This window comes from Aythya marila (assembly GCF_965140915.1).
Source record: "Aythya marila genome assembly, chromosome: 19".
NCBI lineage: Eukaryota > Metazoa > Chordata > Aves > Anseriformes > Anatidae > Aythya > Aythya marila.
The window spans coordinates 6,463,042-6,482,192 of NC_139060.1; the positions used below are offsets into that span (position 1 = coordinate 6,463,042).

The 19,151-nt window shown below is 51.5% G+C and overlaps 1 protein-coding gene across 1 annotated transcript in view; it reads left to right on the forward strand.

The window, feature by feature from the left end:
- VAV2 (vav guanine nucleotide exchange factor 2) overlaps nt 1–19,151 on the forward strand; it is a 123,337-nt gene that overhangs the window by 77,475 nt on the left and 26,711 nt on the right. Inside the window, exons 3-5 of the mRNA XM_082775564.1 lie at nt 1,072–1,130; nt 12,320–12,388; nt 18,700–18,802. Coding sequence (XP_082631690.1) covers nt 1,072–1,130; nt 12,320–12,388; nt 18,700–18,802 — 231 coding nt within the window. The remainder of the gene's footprint in view (nt 1–1,071; nt 1,131–12,319; nt 12,389–18,699; nt 18,803–19,151) is intronic.

Here is a 19,151-nt window from a genome sequence, read left to right on the forward strand (position 1 = left end):
CCGGAGGAGCTGAGGCTCAGGGGCATCCCGTGGAGCCACATGTGTGCGTCCCCCAAACTGAGCTTGGGGTTTGCACACAGAGGGAAGGATTTGTATGGGGATCCGTGATCTGACTCTGGTTGGCATTTTTGGGTTTAGGTGCGGGGCAGCTCCAAATGTCTGCAGTGTTCGAATTCATCTGCCCAACAGAGAGCCTGGGGCTGGGGGCCCTGGGCACGGGGACCTCTCCTGAAGTCCTTTATGTGCGTCCTGGACACAGGCACCTCAATTCATTCCAGTGGGCAGGAAACCATTACAAAAATAATAGGTTTGTTTTTCATTCTAGCTTGGAAATGATGAATATCACTAAAATTTGTAGTTTTGGATCTGTAAGTGCCTGAAACCATTCTTTGTCTTCACTTAAAACCCTGAGTAGCGATTAAAAAAGGAGCGTGCATCAAAAATGAGAGTTTTCAGAAAAAGCTGGTGTCTTTACTGCTCTTGATTGTGATGCTGGTGAAAATATTTCACGCTGAACCCGTCCTGTCTGCTTTCTCCAGAAGAAGGCAATGGTCTGCGCTCAGCTCTGACCTCTTTGGTGCCTCTTTATGGAAGTGTGAGTAGTCAAAACCTTTCAACGTCGGGACGTTTGCCTTGAAAAGAGGTGGTAGAATGAGGCACAAGGTGCTATAAACCTTTTGAAATAAAGCACAAAGTAAGACATTTTTTTCCCCAGTGGTTCTCAATGCTGCATAAAACCCATTGGAGCAGGTCTGGTGGTATTACAGGAGCTGCAGGACCGAGCTTCCCTGGGTGACGCTGCTGGATGTGTATCTTTATAGCTGAAGGTTAAGGGTCTTTTATGCTCAGTGGTAAAAGCAGAAGCGGTGTTTGCTCAGAGAGTATCCTCCGAGCCCTGACGGTGATGTGCTGTGACACTGATGGGGGCACTGGAGCACATCCATTTCAGTGGATGGCTGTGGGAGCAGAAAGCTCAGCCCCAAATCCCGTGCTGCGGGTCCTCAGGTGCCCTCCTGCCTTGCTCTGTCTTCAATAAGCACACCAGGATTTTTTTTTTTCTCTCATTTCCAGGTGATCTCGGCAGTATCCAGGCTCTCCTTCCACAGTATTGCTCAAACCAAAGGAATTAGGTAAGATCCTTTCGATGTGATACTTTAAATGTTGTATCTCTATATATACTCATAGCATTTAATCACATCAGAAACATCAACGGGACTGGGATAAATTAGGGTTAAGCAGACACTGAGGATGTAAAAGCACCTTTCCAGCTGCTCAGGAATAGTTTAAAAAGAAAAAAAGAAGTGAAAAAGCCACAAAAATGTAATGCACCAGGGAGGGACAAAGGGTGGGGCTGAGTTTGTGGTGATGGAGGCTTTGCTCTGGTCTCCTCTGCTGCTGCCAAGCAATTCCCCTTGTCCCAGGAGGTCAGAAATGCCCATCCCCTTCCTTGCCACCCTCTGTCCCTGTCCCCTGGGCTCACACCCGCTGTCCTCCCAGGGACTTGGTGATGTCGGGAGCTGCAGGAGTGACCCGGATTCGCCAGCAACTGGGAAATCTCTTCCTGGGGTGAGAAAGGCACCTGATGGCTGCCTGTCTGATGGGGGCAAATAAATGGCCTGGCCTCAGCGAGAGCTGCCTGCTGCCTCGGCTGCTCCTGCCTGGAGCCCTGGAGAAGGGCTTTAGGAAAGCAAACAGCCCCATCCAGCAGAGCTCTGACCCGCTTTGCTCAGTTCAACCCAATTTGTTTGCAATTGGTTCCCTTGTTTGCGTGCATTTATATTATTAATCAGGCAGCGTCTGCTCATTAGGCCGAGATACAACTGGGAAGAGTTCTCAGCCTGAAGAACCTTTCCTCCCTTCTTTTTTTAATTGGTAGTTGTTTTTTTTTTTCCCTTTCCCCTCCGTCCCCTATGCCCCAAGCTGTAAAACACTTGCTTTTTTTTTTTTTCCTTGGATCTTGTCTTGCTGCTGTTCTGATCAGGGTGTAGCATCACACTGGGCTGTGGCTGCGTCCTGGGGCCAGCCCCAAACTGTGGGGCCAGCTGTGGGGTTTAGGACTGGATGAAGCCCCCCCCCCCTTTTACTCCTAGCCCCGCCACCCATACCAGCCACCCCACACCACGATTTTTACGGCCTGAACTTTATTTTCTTAACATCACGCTTTATTTTTCCTGCCTTGACTGCACTGATATTGCTGGAGGGGAACAGCTTTTCACGTGTAAAACAAACTCTGAGTCTTCCCATCTGTTAAATCCAAACCTGACAGATCCCACCCGGAGCGGGGGGAGATTCGGGGAGCGAAGGAAAGCACAGGGAGGGATAAAGGCGTGCTCTAAGTTAGGGGCTATTTATTATCAAGGATAGCCCAGAGTCCTGGGGAAGGTTGGTTTGCTGCTCGGGATGCAGGCGTCTTGTGGACGTGCTGATTTTTTTTCTCGTTCATTTTACAACCAGCATTTACAGTCCCCACTAAAATCCCTTATCTTGGAAGCCTTTTGGCACCGTAATTACACAAGAATAGCAGAGAGCTTAGCGGGGCTTTGTGTGTAGCTCTGTTTTCCCTGCGTATTAACCCTGCTCCTCCTCCCCATTGTAAGCACAGAAAATGCTCTCCCTCCCTTCAGCCTGAAAATCCCCCCACGGGGCTGTCTCTTCCCATCACCGCCGTCCCCCACAGTGCCAGAGCCCTCGTTTTGCCCATTGCTGCCAGTTTTTTTTTTCTTTTTCCCAGCTAGATGATTTCTTGCTGCACCGTCACCTGAGCCGAGGTGAGAAGCTGATCTCAGATGAGTTCGGTCAATCTGGGGGAATTCGGTCAATCTGGGGGAATCTGCTGTAAATTAATCAGCAGCCCCAGCTCCCCAAGGGGACTGCTTGCTGGGGTCCCTTGCTTTCCCTCCGGGGAGATGCTGCCATTAGAATAAAGAGGAAAAATCTCGTTGGCTTAGGCACAGTGCTCAAAAAACCACGCTAAATACTGTGCAATTCACAGTATGGATGCGGGTCTGTATTTTAGGTCTAGGGCTTCAGGATGAGGCAAATTAAGAACAAAATAAGTCCACCAGCCTATTATGTGTCCTTAAGTAAGTTCTGTGGCATGCAGGGTAGAAAAATAAAAATCAATCTTCTATGCTGTTCAGTGAAGAAAATGTAAGTCTTTCTGGCTAATAATTTGTGGATTCATGAGCCTTGCCAGAGAAAGCCTGTTTCACAGAGTAAATCAGATAGCTATCAGGATAGCTCTGTGGAGATGACAGAGTGTTTCTTCCGAGGAACAAGCTACAAGCAGCAGAACATGGCAAAAAACCGAGCATGAGTGCGCTGTGCTGTTTGCAGTGCTCTGCGAGGGCTGGACATAATCCAGGGTGGCTGCAGCCCGCGCAGCACATCTCCTGCTGCCCTGCTCTGCTCTGCTCTGCTCTGCTCTCAGCTCCAGGTTTCAGAAGTCCCCTGCAGAGCAGTGGCACCTTTTGGCACGTGGCATCACCGATGAACTCTTGGTAGGCTTCTGGATGCTGAAATAGAGATGTGGGAGGCCCTTGCACGAGGCTGTTGGTGCAAACAGTGCGGATGCTCTGGGTTCCCACTAATTCAGGCAGCGTGTAGTCCCAAGGGCCGCTGCTGGCTGCTGCACACCTGCATCATTTTTGGATGCGTAAGAAGCCCCTCAGTGATGAGAGCCTTGTTGGTGTCTCCTTGAAAAGGGCACGTTTTCTGGCTTTGAGGCCATCAGAGAGAGGAAAGGCGGTTTTGTGGAGGAAGAAGCGTGCTGAAGGAAGGGGGATGCACACCGTTGTGTGCAGATCCTGGCGCTGCTCCCAGGTGCTGGACATGGCTCTGGGCAAATCCCTGAGATTTTTATTTTTTTTTCCCAAAAAGCTCCCCTTTGAGCTTTCTCAAGCAAACTCTCAGCTCTCAGGAGGACAGCAGGACTTCTTGCTGCAGATCCCTGTAAATAAACCAGGGTTTTCTCCTGGCAGCTTGGTTTCTCAAAGCCTTTCCCAGCACAGCCCTGGTCGCTCCCCCTTGCCCATGGTACTCCTGGCCCCGGCTGCCTGCACCTGGTGCTGGCGAGCTCCTGGGGCTGAGTGCGAGCTGTGGGAGGGGGGCCGGGTGTTTTCATCTCCCCGAGATGCTTGTTTTTCCTGGAAGCGGAGTTTTGCAAGCAAAGCAGGAGGTTAAGGAATATTGGCTCATGCTGCCTGCATGCATTTTTAATGCGTGCGCAGGGAAGCCATCTGAGAACGGGAAGGGGTTCGTGTGCTCAAAGGCCTTTTACCGAGGTCCTTAATCTAAGTAAATCCTTTAGATATGAAGCGAGCCTCTAAGTGACTTTCTTCAGAAGGCACGGCGGTTAATAAAATAGATTTTAAAACATTTGCAAATGGGGAGGAGGGGTAAAGCAGCATTTGTGAAGCAGACGGGGTCTCCAGCGGGCACAGTGGCAATGCTTTAGCTGTGCAGGGGGATGAAGAGGAGGAGGAGGAGGATGGCTGTGTGGGCCCCCCCCCCAGGAGAGTGGAGTGCTGCAGCCACCTGGTAGCACGTTTGTAAAATAAATTGTAGGGATTTTTCTGTTTGCTTGTTTATTTGCAAGGCTTTGCTTGCAAAGGCAAGACAAACACAGCGAGGCCAGCCTGCCAAAAAAAATATTATTTGTATTTGAACAAATAAATAGGTAGAAGCCAAAATGCCATGTCTCTTGGCTAGTAACCTCCCTGCGTGTAGCACCCCCTGAAATCCCAGGCTGTTGGTGTTGAGCCAGCTTGGTGTGGTGCGATGAGAGGCTGCAGGAGCAGGTCCCAGCACCCTGGTGTCAGCAGGGATTTAACCCAAAGATTTCCCAATGACCCTGCTTTGTGAGGCTCAGCACTGCTCGGTTTCGCCCAGGTAAACTATTAAAACAGACTGCCGTGCCTAAAATGAGGTCTGCAGCCTTATCATCCCCAGAGTTCCTGTGCTTAATGGCTTGCCAATAATATCAGGGTGTGTGTGTGGGCTGGGAAGGGAGAGCCATGAGCATCCTGCCTGTGCTTTCATGGGATTGTAATGCTGCTGTCAGCACGACAATGCCTTCCCTGCCCGAGCAGAAGGGAATTTATCAATTAAATCATCCTGGGGGTGATGCAGGGGCTGTTGGGAGGTGCTAACCATGCTCTAAGTCCAGCCCCGTTGCTCTTAACATCTTCATTTCCACGGTGCAAAGGTCTCCCTAAGGTAACGAAGACGCTTCCCATGAGGTCAGCAGAGATCAGGTCTGGGAGCTGGGGTGGGAAGGCACAAGCCCAGGCATAGCTGGTCAAGGAGACATTCCCCTGGCTGTCCTGGGGGAGAGGAGGGGAGTAGTGGAAATATTGGGGGGATTTGCAGACTCTCCAGCACGATGGATGCTGTATTCGGGCTGTGGGCCCCCCTCCCCAGTGATGGCAGCTCAATGCAGGAGGCAGATCCAGCCGTGTGTGAAAAAGGCAAGCAATTAAAGTCGCTAACAATTAAGTCCTGGAGTGTCTTCAGGCAGACGCTGGTGGGAAGGTAGCTCCAGACCTCTCCTCCCGTACGGCTGCTTTTACAAGGGCTGTTGTATTCATCGCCAGCGCGCTCCCTGTGATTGCGCTCTGCCCATTATATTTTTTACTGCTGTTGTGTATCCATTGTACTCACTTTAAGTGTTGCTATAAAATGGATTTAGAAGGCTGTGTAAGGAATCCGTGTCCTGAAAATTGCATGCTGTTGCTGTGCAGCGTGTTCTTGTGCTCTGGGGAGTCCGGGACTGGGACACAGCATAAAAATACACGCCTGCGTTACCCGAGCTGATAGAAACCATCCATACCTGTCCCAGGGCTCCTTGCAGACATCTGCCTTGCTGAACATCAATCCTGAGCAGCCCGAAACTGCGGAGATTTAGCCACAGACCTTGCAATTGTGGGGTCAAGTGGAGATGGCTTCCTGTGATGCAGACAGACCTTCACTAGGAGCCCCATTTGTCCACAAGCAGGACCCTTGGCTGAGAGCAGTTCTCTCCCAGCTAAGACATTTTCAGCACATTTATTTTGGCAAGCGTGCATCCTCGCAGGCTCACTCCTAAGAGAGGCTGAAAAATCTCCCTGACATGTTTTCATGCAAGGCCGCTTTGTAGGCCGGGGAGGTCACCCCGTAAGAATCCGCTAATGGGAGCAAAGGCAATTTCTCGCCCCCTCCCCACCAGCAGCCTTGCGTAATGCAGGTACAGCCCTGAAGTGAACAGCTCAGCTTAGTGATGAGATCTGGGGCTTGCTGGCTCTTTAGGTTCACCAGCCTTGTCACGGCTCGTTGCCTCGAAGGTGCTGAGCTTCCCTCGGGGTCCCTCCCTGCCTCGCCTCCCACCTCTGGGTGCGATGGCAGAGCACCCACAGCCTTCTCCTCTGCTTGGTGTCAGCACATGGGCTGGTGTGGGGAAGGCTGTGCTGAAATTCGGTACTTTCCCTAGGCCTGCAGAGGGGTTTCAGGCTCAACAGATCCAACACAGGGGCGGGGAGGTGGGCAGCTTCCAGTGCTGGGGATGTGAAGGTTCAGGATCGGGTCCTGCCTCCTCTCGGGGCCAAGCCACATCGCTTTGCACCCCTCTGGCGAGGGGAACGCACATCTTTGGTTCCTGATGGAGCACAGGCAGTGCTGTTGAGGCCAGGGGCCTGTTTGGGTCTGGCTGGTGTTACACAGCAGGGCCCTGTCTGGGTGGCTGTGCTGGCACACACCTGGGAGCAGGCAGGAGTATGAATTTGGGGAGAGATTTGTCATTATTGGCGAGCGCTTCAGAGGGCTGCAGCTGCTCAGGTACAGCAGGGAAACAGCTGCTCGGAGTACTGAAAGATTTCCTCAGGCCGCTTTGCCGCATGTTAAGAGCAAGGCTCAGAGAGATTTGCAAATTCAGGCAATCGAGGAGCTTTGCGGGGTGTAACTAACTATTGTGGGGTATGATTTGTCCTCATGCTCCCAAGGAGACCAGGGGGAACATGCCCTGGGGATGGGCTGCTGCCCTCCCCCAGCACTGGGACATGGGAAGCTGGCACTGCCCGTGCTTACCACGCTGGCCGTTGATTTTCAGCCACAATGTTTTTAAATCAAGCTTTTTTCTGAGTCAGAGAGCTGGACCACATCCCTTCCTAGGGATTGTTACCCCAGAGGGTACTTCTCTTTGGGAACGATGTTTCTGGATTCCCCTTTTGATTTTACCCATCTGTTATTGTCAAAGCGGAGCTGAAGTGAAGAGGAAATCGTGCCACTTTCCAGAGCGAAGCATTGCTGCATGAGAATTTTTTTTTTAAAAACGCGATAATGTGTTGAAACATAAAATTATACGAGCTGTTATTTTCTTGTCTCATAGTCTCCAGAAATATTTGGTTCAGATTCGAGCTAAAGATAAATCAGGGCATGCAGCTAACCCTTGGGCACAGTGCAGTGCGCTGTGCTGAATGCTGTAAGTACTCTCCTGCAAAATCATCATCTTTGTGTTATCTGATTATGTAGCTTGCTGCTTCCCCGCTGAATTTCTATCAGAATTAATCTTGTGAGAATTTCTGCGAGTTCCAGACCACAAATAAAAGCAAATCATAATTTTTCAGAAGACGTGTCTAAAATTTGGCACAGCACGAGGTGCTTCTTTCCAGAGATGAGTAATGTAACACAATAGCATGATTTTAATTAAATTCAGCAGCTTTTGGTATGCTCCGATGTGTCTTGTTCTGCGGGGAGAATTGATTCCATCCTGCTTTAGAGAATCGGACATTAAGAGCATGCTTTTTGTCTGTCTCATAGCGCTTGACCAAAACCATTCCCCGAGCTTGTTCCCATCTCACAGAGGGGAACCAAAGCTTGGGGAAGTGCCCAGCATGAGAGCAGAGCTGGGGAAGGAGCTCTGGGTCCCCCCGGTCAGCTCACACCCACCTCTTGCTGCAGCCATAAATCTCTCACCCCCCCGAAGCCGATGACGGACGCGTTCTCGGTTGCATGCAAACATCTTGCAGAACCACATGGTTTCTTTGGACGGCCCCACGGGCGCTGTGCTGATGAAAGCATTACGTCCTGCGTCACCCCAGGGGCTGAGAAGTGAGCGCCCCACGGCCGTCAGCACGCTGCTCGCCAAATGCTCTCAGTAAGGAGAAGGTGCTGCTGGGATCCTCGGATGGATGAGGTCTGAACTCTTTTCCTTTAGCTCTCTGGAAGGGTTTCTCCTCGTACATGGGTGTATTTGGGATGCAAGCACCTCCTCAAGTATGTGTCCTGCAAGCAGATGTGACACAGTGCGTGGGCATGCTGGGTGCCTTGGCCAGCAGGTCCCACGGGTCCGTGTGCGCACCCAGACTCACCCAAAAGCCCAGGAGCCGAGGCTGGCTGCTAACCTAACACTCAAACTCATGCTGAAAGCCTGAAGTACAAAACCTTGGTGAAATCAGAGTCCTGGGTTTCTCTGTCTTTCCATGAGGCCTTCTTCAGAAAGGGCTCGTTGGAGGATCTGCGCATCCAGCCGTGGCTTTGTGAGTTACTGCAAGGTGTGATTACAGTCTGGAGATCCTACATACGGAAACGTTTTTCAGCCAGATCCTGAGTACAGAACGCTCAGCACAGCCCCATCCATCCCAGCAGAGCTGCAGAAGCCCATTTGTACCCGTTTCAGGCTCTGGTCCTTTCCATTTATCAAGAAATCCCTTGCAGAAGGGGCAGCAGATGGGCACAGCTCAGGTTTCATGGGCGTCACACACCCAGCCTGCTGTTTAAAGCACCGAAGTGCTATCCCTGGACTTGGGAAAATGGGACAAGATAAGCATGCTGGTGTCTGGAGGCTGGAATCCAGCTCCTGGCGAGGGCTGAGCCACCTCCTGTGGTCTCCTGTGGCCGTTTGCACAAGTCATGCAAACCCCACCATGCCAGCGGGGCTGGTGGCTGTCCCCAAGAAATCTGGATGGAGACAGAGAGGAGAAACAGAAGATTAATCACACTGGATTCACCCTGCTCTCTCATACACGAATTTCAGGCTAAGATGCTACCTGAACCAAATGATCCGAGTAAAACCGACCCATCCCTGACCCTCTGTACTCTCTGTGATGGCATCCAGAGGTGAGCAGCTGGCTTCGGTTGCTAGGACAAGGCACCAGACGCTGAAATATGCTCACAAATAAATCTTCCTGCTTATTGCTGCTGGAGAATTGCAGCCTACCTAGTTCTCCTCGTTAAATAATTCAGAGCAGAGAGCAGGCAGCGCGCCGAGCTGCGAGCATCGCTGCCGAGGAGCCTGGGGATGGCTGCTGAGGATACGGCATGGGATGGCCCCGAGTGACCACGGAGAGAAGGGAGGGCTGCTTCTGCATTAGGTGCCTGCTGAAATATTCACTGAATATCCACGGCGTGGTGTGCTCCGGCTGGGGGCTGCTCCTGCATTTCCTTGCAGAGAGGCATTTTTTTTTCCAGGGGGCTCCGTGCCCCGGAAAATTGCCTGAATGGTTTTAAGCTCAGAGGGGAGCTTTGTGTTGGGTGTCGGGGAGGATTGGCTGCCGTAAGTCTTGTCCTCAAGCTGAGAAGCTTCCTTTAAACGCCACAACAAATCACTTGGTCTTTTCTTCTCTTTTTAGTCTCTAAAACAAACGCCTTGGATCAATCACTCCTGGGTTCTCTTCTTTGATCTCTGGAAATGGTGCTGTTGAATGCGCTGGGGTTTGTTGTGAAGAAGTCTGCTCTGGAGGTTTATCATCTTTAAGAGGCTGCTCCAGCAGCGTTTGATGTTGCTGGGGCTTTTGCTCTCCATCCGAGTGGATGAAGTGGCACAGGCTTGAAGGATAAATGGCTCAGCAGGTGTCACTTTTTTTTTTTGTGATGGTGGACTGAAAAAAAAAGAAGTCTAGTGCTTAAATATTGATTCTAAAAAGGGACTTTTTTGAAATGAATTTTAGGAGTTTGTTTGCTCTGCAAAACTGATGGGTTTCAGTGGACACAGAATATTTTATTCATTAATGTTGGGCATTCCCAGCTATTGCTGTTAATACTGCTTAGGAAGCGCAGTGAAGCACACAATTTTTCAGGGAATCATGAGCTCTTAGTCCCCTTTACTCCCAAGGCTTCTGCTATTATTTTACTTATTTTTTTCAAATAATGCCATTCGGACTGGTCCTAGACACTATGACAGCTCTCGGAGAGCTTGTGGCTGGAGGAGGTGCAGCTTTTGGGTGCCAGCTGCCTGAACCCCCTGGCAAGTCCCTGCCTGGGTGCTGCCAGCTGGGAGAGGGGCGGCTGGCACCCTGCTTTGGGCAGGGAGGTGGCAGCCCCGCTCCCATGACAATGACCCAGGGACTTGTGAGCATCACTGGGGTCTCGTGTGGCGCCTGGACAAGCCACACATTTGCACAGGCAGCCAGCTCAAAGGGCTCGACCAAAGTGCTTCCTCCAAAAAAGCCGCCCTTCAGCTCCGAATTTCAGACGGCTCATTTGGTAACCCTTCCATCAGCCTGACCTTCCTTCTAATTGCATTCCGCGCGTCCCTATTTAGCCATTACCTGCAATTGCTGAGATACAGGTTATTAATTCCTCCCCTGCCCTGACTTTCACTCCGGTGCGTTGCCCACGGTCAAGGTGAGGCTGCCGGGGCTTGCGGAGCTGCTGTCTCCCAGAAACTCTCATTAGGAGATGGTTTTCTCTTTGCTCTCTCCTTGTCTTACACGGTGGGGGTTTATCACAGCCCTTGATTACACCTCAAGGCCAGATTTATGGTTGGAAACGCATTCTCGTGATTTTAATATTCCTGATAGCTCTTTAACGTCTTTCGTTCTGGCATGGTGAGCGCTGGAAGAGGAAATAGAGTTTAAATGCAGAAGGTGCGTTTAGAAAAAAGGAGGTCATGTCTTGTGGTGGGTTTTTGCCTTTACTTTAACCAGTGGTGTTTGAGCAGAGGTCACCTCTGCTTTTTTTCTCTCCTCCTGGGACTTTGCAGGGTGGTGCAGTGCTGCTGCCGTTCCCCTTGCTGTTGGGCTGAAATCTGAAGATGTTTCCCCAGGATCAGCTCAGCCATGGGCAGGGCTAGCTGGTGACTTTTTGTGAGAGCTTCACGTGGATTCGTGCTAGCCCCAAGTCCCCAGGGCAGAGGAAACCCACAAACACGTGCCTTTTGAAGCTTTGTGAAGCCCCCCCTGATCTCTCGCTGTGCCTTTGCGCTTTGATGCTCGTCCCCAAAATGCAGAGGGCACATCTCACAGACATGCAGACAGATGTTGGGGCTCTGGGATGGCCACTGCATTGCGGGGAGAGCAGAAACAGCCCCGTCTGCTATTCCCACCCGTGGCTCCCTGCCTCCTGCATTGCCCCTTGGCACGTGTGCATGGTGAGATCCAACCAGCCCGGGGCCGTGCGCCCTTGTTCTGTGGGTTTGCATCTCACGGGGAGGCACCACAACCCCAAGACTAGGAGTATGGCATCATCCTGCCCTGTGCTGGGCTCACCACCTGGCAGTGGTTGGGGTTAACTCCCGCATTCAGCCCCTGGTTCACTCGGCCTGAAGCCGCTCACCAAAACTGGGGCGAAGCGAAGCAGGGGAGGGCAGGCAAATTAGTGCTGGAGACAAGATCCAAAAATAGCAAATTGAGGGCCCAGCCAGGCCACGTATTAAATCTTTCAGGAGAGGCAATCCATCGTGAAATAGGGAGAGTGGGATAGAACTGAGGAGGAAATTGCACGTGGGGGCAGCTGGAGGTTCACGTGTGTCCTCTTCCCTTCAGCATCCTCCCCGGCCCCGTGCTGCAGCCGGCGGCGCAAGGTGCATCCAGCCCCAGCAGAGCCCTGGCCCACCAAGGCCCCATGCCAGCAATAATACATTGGCTTTAATTAAAGCAATATTTTTCATCTCTTTCCTACATTACTTGATTATTACTTCAGAACGAGCCAAGGAATTCTTGCTTTTCCCCCCCTGCCTCCCCATTCCCTCCCTTCCTCTTTTTAATCCGCTTCTCCCCGCTTTCTTTTGCCCTTTTGATGTCCTTTCTCTCCCCCTCGCCCCCCGATAGGGTTTTAGCATTTTTTCAACATGTTCATATGAGGAAGCCCCACTCTTGTAAGGACTTGTTTGTCCTGGTGGGCTCTCCTGCTGGCAGCACAGCTTCAGATGAGGGTGTTTGAGCTGTGGCAAGCAGAAAGAGCAGCACGGTGGTTTCCTAGGGTGTGGGTCCCCCTGGGACCTAATGCCTCGAGGGGGATAAATGTGTTTGCAAGGGATATTGTGCTCGGTAAGCAGCTCTGGTGATGCTCTGGGTTTGGCTGGGACTGCCAAACTAAGCACTAACACTATCACCCATCTCCTTTGCAGGCCCTTCCCTTCGGAGGAGACCGCGGAGAACGATGACGACGTGTACCGCAGCCTGGAGGAGCTGGCCGAGTGAGTGCCTCGCTTCCCTGGGGGGTGGGGGGGACACACGATGGGGAAAGGTTGTCCTTTAGACCTAGCAAAGACTGATGGGGTTTGACAGCGGGGCTGGGGGCACCGGCCTGGCTGCTCTGATGATGTGGGGGCACTTACAGTGCTCTGTCTTTACCCTGCAGAGCCCTGGGAGATGTTGCTTTGGGTCAGGCCGAGTTCATGGGCGGCTCGGGGGGGGGACAGCCCATGGGGACCCCCTCCTGCCGCATCCCTTCAAGAGCTGCAAAAGCCCTGGGTGTGATTCCTGCAGCAGGGCTTGCACCGAGTGCTCTCTGTGGGGCTGCAGGTTGGGGAATAACCCCCACGGTAACCCCAAGGTCCCACACAATGCATGAACCTGAGCAATTTAATTGTTTTCCAAGCCGTGTCTCACTTCAGCAGCACACTTTCCACGAACAGCTGGGACTTCACAAAGGCTCGTAGCACCCGCTGTGCAGGGCAGAGCAGCCAAAACGGGGCAGGAGAGAGCCCGTGGCTGTGACGGGGGTACCCGGTGCCTCGACGGGTGCCAGCCCCTCGCACCGGGCAGCGCCTTCCCCTGCCTGTATTTATTTGCGTCCCCGGTGCCTGTGCTTTGTTGCCCCTGAGCTGTGGGGATGCTATAACAAGCTTTTAAACAACCTTGAACTCAAGCTGGTGGCTGGTGAAACATTGGCCTGATCGGAATTCGATGGCAATATTCCCATCGGCTCCGGCGGGGCCGGGACCGGACTCACAAAGTGCAGCCTGTTTCAGACGGGGAGAAAAGCTGGGCGGGTGGATGTGCGGCTTCATACGGTTAAATATTATTGTTCCACAACATAAATAATAAGGCTCCTTAATCCAATGAGTTCCTTATGGCTTCGGTTATTACGAAAGTAAATCATAAATCCCCCGTACAGGGAACGGAGGATACTGCAATCCCCCGCTCTTGGGTTGGTCCCAGCAGCTGCAGTTTAATAAAATTTGAACTTAGAAAAGGATCCTTTTAAGAGCAACATCCCTCCCCCTCTCCTGAAGTTCTGGAAATCCTTTTAATATTGGGCTTTTTAAATACCCAATTTTTGCACGGGGGCTCTGCAAGGTGCTGTGTGTGTAGGAGGGGACGCCTCTGAGCGTTGGGGACCGAGGGGCAGTGTCCAGATGTGGCTGTCCCAGTTTCCCCCCATCCCTTCGCTCGTGGCTGGGAGTTGGTCTGGCCATGGGGGCCCTAAATGTGCTCTGATGGCTTGGAAATGTATTTCTGATCGGCTGCCGGTGGGGCACGAGCTCCTTTCTTCTGTCCCAGATCATCTTCGACTTTTAGCTTGTTTTTTCTTCCCCTGCCCTTTGCCAAATCCTCCTCTTTACATCATTAGGTGGGACCAGTGCTGACAGGGGTGTGTAAAGGGGGATAGCTCACGAATTCGTTCATAGGAATCAGCGCTCCCAGCGCGGCCGAGTCGTGCGGAGGCACAACCCGTGAAATGGAGCCGTAATTCATCTGCAACTGTAAAACAACCCTGAAATGCCCCCGAGAGACCCCGAGCGGCAGGGCTGGTGCGCTGCCTGCTGACACAGCAGCACCGCTGCCCCTTCCTGCCCCGGCCAAGGAGCATCTCCCAGGGGACGTTCAGGGGCAGCCTGCCGCTCACAATGGTGCACGCTGGGCACCCACGCTGCGCGCTGGCAAGCCACGAGGCCGCATGAGAAAGCTCTTTCTTAGCTGCTGCCGATCCCCAAGCAGCGGAACAAGGGCATCATTCACGGGCTGCGAGTGATTCAGTCCGCCCAGCAGCTCTGCATTGAGTATCGCTCCCGATCCAGCTGCCTTGGGGAGATGTGAGTGCATCCCGAGTGCTGTATCGAGGGCGAGGAAATGATTTGCACAGCAGTGAAGTGACCCAACGCTCAGAAGAAATCACTAGGAACAGTAAAACCACGCACAGCAATCTTCCCTCTTGCAAAAGCAGTCCCCTATCCCTGTGCTGCTTCTGTGTCGGCTGCACTGAGTTATCCGAGTGGTGATTTCTGCCCTTTGGATTGCTGTGGAGGGATGCACAGCCCTGTGCTTAAAAACTCTGCAAAATGTGCCATTGCAGGGTGCCAGCCTGCTGTCCCCGCTGGCTTTGCAGGGACAGGGAGGGACAGGAGGAGGGGGACAACTGGCACAGACTGGAACCTGCCCAGTCACCCCTACAGGGCAGAGGAGTCTCCCACTTGGGGCTGTCTTTGGATGTTGTGTTCCTATAGTAAAAAGCTCTGGATAAATATTGAGCTGGTTCAAACAATGTTTTGATGGCTGGCGGCCCTAAAGGATGTCCGTGCCTTGCTGAGCCCTTTGTGCCCTCTCTTTTGGGGCAGGGCTGATTTTTCGTGCAGATTACCTTATCCCCAGCATCGTGCTGTGCGTCCAGGAGGTCAAGCCAGATAATGGCATGGAGACAGATATTTATTTTACATACAAAAAAAAAAAAAAAAAGAGCAATCAGTGATGGAGAGGGGAGGGGAAACCAAAAGGCTATCAGGGGAGCGAGCAAGGTCTCAAATTCCCTGTCCTCAGCCCGCCTGCCCCCTCTGCTCGTGCTTCTGTCGGCCAGATGGCAGCCTGGGAGCACTAGGGCAGATGGCAGGGCTGGATGGTGGCTGTACCATCAGCGCTGGGAGGAGTGGTAAAAGGTCGAGCATCCTCTGCCGCGTGATTTATTGCAGCCCGCCCGGCTGCCAGGCCCTCCAGCAGCACGCTGGGGAGAAATTTACACAAGGAAATGAGTGGGTCGGGGCGATAACACGGCTGCCTTCGCTGGGAACTGCTGAGAAGAATCGAAGCAGTGTTTGGCCGGGTCCGTGCGAGCCTCCTGGCAGCAGGCAGCGACCCGCCGTGCTGCTCAGCACCATCCTGCCCGCTGCCTTCGCATCTCAGGGTGTCTGTTTTAGCCGCCCCGAGCCACTCTGGCACCTCCCAAGCCTTACTTAGCGCTTCATGTGAATTCTCTCTGCTGCTGCTTCACCTCACCCCGGTTATTTTGTCATGATAAATTTATGAGGGCAATTAATCCTGGTCTTCTTTACAGCATCTGAACCTTCCTTATCACAAACCTGCTCTGCTTACCTTCCCTCTGCAGGGCCCTGGCCCTCTGCTGGCACGGAGCGTGGTGTGAGGGTTACACCCAGGGTGTGTTTGGGGTTGTTTGGTAGGTATTTGAATAATTTGGAGTCAATTCATAGAAGAGCTGTGAATGGTTTGACAGGAAACATTCCCTTTGAGTAACTCTTACCTCTTTTTCTCCTCTAAAAGTGAGAGCTTGTGCCCAAGTGATGCCGCTCATTTGGGCACACTTTGCCCCAAACCTGTCCCCTGCTTCGAGCTTCTTGCTGAAGTTTATTTCTTTCCCTGCTGTTATCAGTGGCTCTCGTCACGTCTTCCAAAACAGTGATGTGATCAGCAGAATTGCTCAAGTGCATTTTAAAAAAAGAAAGTAATGAATTGAGAAGCCAAGGTGAGATGATAAGTTAGCTGCCACTTTTCTCATTATTTTTCCCGTGTTGGGAAAACCACACATGCCAGGCAGTGAAATAAATGGCTCTGTGGTCCAGGACACTCAAGCCAGAGCACTTGTACACATCTTTTCTTCTTTGTCATCAGCAAAGATTTTATATGTCTTGCTTTTGCCATCTCTGAGATGATGTTAGTTGCTATAACTGCTCGAGGCTCATTTCTGAGATTATAAGGTTCGACTTCCAACGGAGAATGTGAGACCAGAGCAGAATAGATGGGTGAAGGCCTCTCTTGCTATTTCCAGACCTGTGTCTCAGTCTAAATAACATCTGGGTAATAAAAACCCTGCAAGATCTCGGGTCCAGCCGCTGCGTTGCACATCTTGCCCTCCATCACCCTGACACCTAACCCTGCCAGATGTGTTGCCGGCACGGGGCTCTGCTCACCCTCTGGCTCTTAACCCCAGCTGCAGTGCTGGAAATCTGTGTTCAGCTTTTGGTCCTCTTATTTTAGCTCCTTCTCCTTCCTCCTTTTGCTCTTCCTGGTCTTTGATCAGTGCAGCAAAGCCGCGCTGTGGTTTTGGGTGGGTCATGGCGTGGTTGGTTTGGTGCTGAGCACCTCGCTGGGACTCGTCCGAGAATTTCTGAGGCTGGTACAAACTCATCAGCTTCCCAGCATTTCTCTGCTTACCTTCCTCGTCTGTAATGCCACTGGAAATGTCATCGGTCCCTCTCTTGTGGGAGCTGCTCACAGCAGGGCCACTGCCTGCTTTGGAAGGCATTTGTGCAGAGTGGTCATTGCCAGGGAGGAAAAGCTTGGCCAAAAGCACTGGCTTTGCCTGAAATTGCCTTACATAAAAACAACTCCCATTACTTTGCCCTGAATAAGCTTCCTTGGCTAGGCAAGAAGCTGCCAGCCCAAAGCTGTTTGTATCCATCCTAATAACAGCACTTGCAAATGTTGCTGTTACCTCTGAAGGGAGGATCAAATCCCTTTGCCAAACCCAGAGATGTCAATGAAGCTCCTAATCCAGGCAGTAGATCACAGGCTCCAGTCCCACTGGGCAGCTCTCAGTTTGCTGCTTTTATTGAAGGACTAAATCCTGTCCCTGCAAAGAAAGAGGTGAGGGTCTGGCCTCCCCAGGTTGCGCAGTCCACGTGGGACATGCTTGGGATGCTGACGGTACTGCTGAAAATATCTGCCCTTAGGGCGTTTAAAATTTAGTGTCTTTGTGGGTTGTTGCTGTGTAAAACCACCCAAAGCCAATTCTCTTTTTTAATAACGGGGGAGTGTGCTTATTTTCCACTCCGGCAGCCAAAACACGGCACCGACGGAAGGGGATGGGTTTGAGCACTTCTCTAAGCTCTGAAATGGATGTGCCCTTCCAGTTGGCCCTAGGATTTGGGAATTGTCTCTGTTTCTGTCTCCAGGCAGCAAATAGAGATAGCGAGGGCTTGTGCTGGTGCCGGTGAGCAGGGGAGAGTTGGCCATGGTTGGGCAGCAGCCGCCAGGCTCGCGCTTGCGACATTAACCCAGCCGTACGGTTCCTAACGACCTTCGAGCCAGGGAAATGATGTATGGAGAGGCAGCCAGCAATCCGAGAAGGGAAGATTAATCAGGAAGCAGGAGTTACTTGCTCTGGATAAGGAGAGGAGCTGAGAATATAAATATTGGTACAGATAATAACGGTGACGGCGACGCTTGGGAAGGGGAAGATGGATCACCAGCTATTAGTGGGCATTATTACAGCAGCTGCAATGCATCACTCTGGAAGAATGGGATGGATACATCATGCCAGTGAATTTATTTAAAATCCCCAAACTTTTATTAAATAAATCTGTTTTTAAAAATAGAAAGAGCTGCATTTAGAAAAGAAATAAAGCCCGGTTTTGCAAACAGATGTGCTCTGCTGCTCAGTGCTGTATAATATAGAGATTTGAGCATTACGTTTTGAGCACGGTTTTACACCTAAACGTATTTGTATGTAATTAATGCCCATGTTGAAAGAGACTGCTTGTAAAATATGTGAAAGCTGTTTGATATTCCAGCATTTCACACTGTCCTGATCCCATGAGGTTGACTTCAGTGGGAGCTGTTAGCAATTTGCACCTGTAGATCTAAGCTCTAGCATTACTGTTGTTAATTGGTATTTATTGTGGGTTGCATTTTCAGAAGAGCTCCAAGACTTAGGAGCCCCTGGGGGAGTTTGCAAAGGCTCAGGTGACAATTAAGTACCTAAAACCTTCAGTAGAAGTTGGGCACTACGTTGCAGGGACACCTTAAAGCCTGTGCTTGCAGGGGCATCTCCTAAACATCTTGGCCAGCCCTGAAAATGTGACTTTTTGGCTATTTGATTCACCTGTGATGTAAATGCTGTTACTGGAGTCTGCCCAGCACTGGGACTGAGCATCACAGAGCTGAGCATCTGGTGAGATTCTCTTATGGCAAAACGTGCACTGGGAGTGTGGCTGTGTGATTTTTTTTCAATTTTTTTTTTTCCCCAGTGTCTCTTTTATCCCCATTTTCCAATAAGGTTGCCACTGGGGGCTGCAGTGGGTCATAAAGTGCTCACAGGAGGCTGCGGACACCTTCAGAGGAGTGGATGGACCCAGGTTGGGTCCACCTTCACCTTGCCCAGCTGCCAGCCAGTGGGGCCGATCCCAAAAAATGGACTTCAATGCTGATGGGAAGCATGGACGGATGTCAATGCCACGGGCCTTGGGGTTTCCTTATGGCTGTGATCGCTCTCCCTGCGATCCTGCAGCAGTGAACGTGCCCTGCTGTCCCTGAGCTTTTCTCCTTCTCGTTCCAGCGAACATGATCTGGGGGAGGATATTTACGACTGCGTCCCCTGCGAAGATGAAGGCGATGATATCTACGAAGATATCATCAGAGTGGAAGTTCAGCAGCCCATGGTAATAATCCACATGCGGTTTTTTGAACTGGAATTGGGCAGGGGGGAAGGGAGAGGATAGAATTAAATAATAAGTGATCCACGGCTGATGGGGGTTGAGGATAGAATTAAATAAGTGATCCACAGATGACGGGGGTTGCTGCAGGGGAGCAAATCACTTTGCATCATCCCTCGAAGCCAAGCTGCCTCGCCAGAGGTAAAAATAAGCCGAGTGGGATGGCGCTGGCCCGGAGGGAGCTCTCCGAGGAGTTTTCCAGCACATCGCATCGTCTGAAGGAGTTGGCGGAGGAGGAAGGGGAAGGAGAGCTAATAAGCCCAAATGGTAAAAGACAAGCTAAAAATAGTTGTTT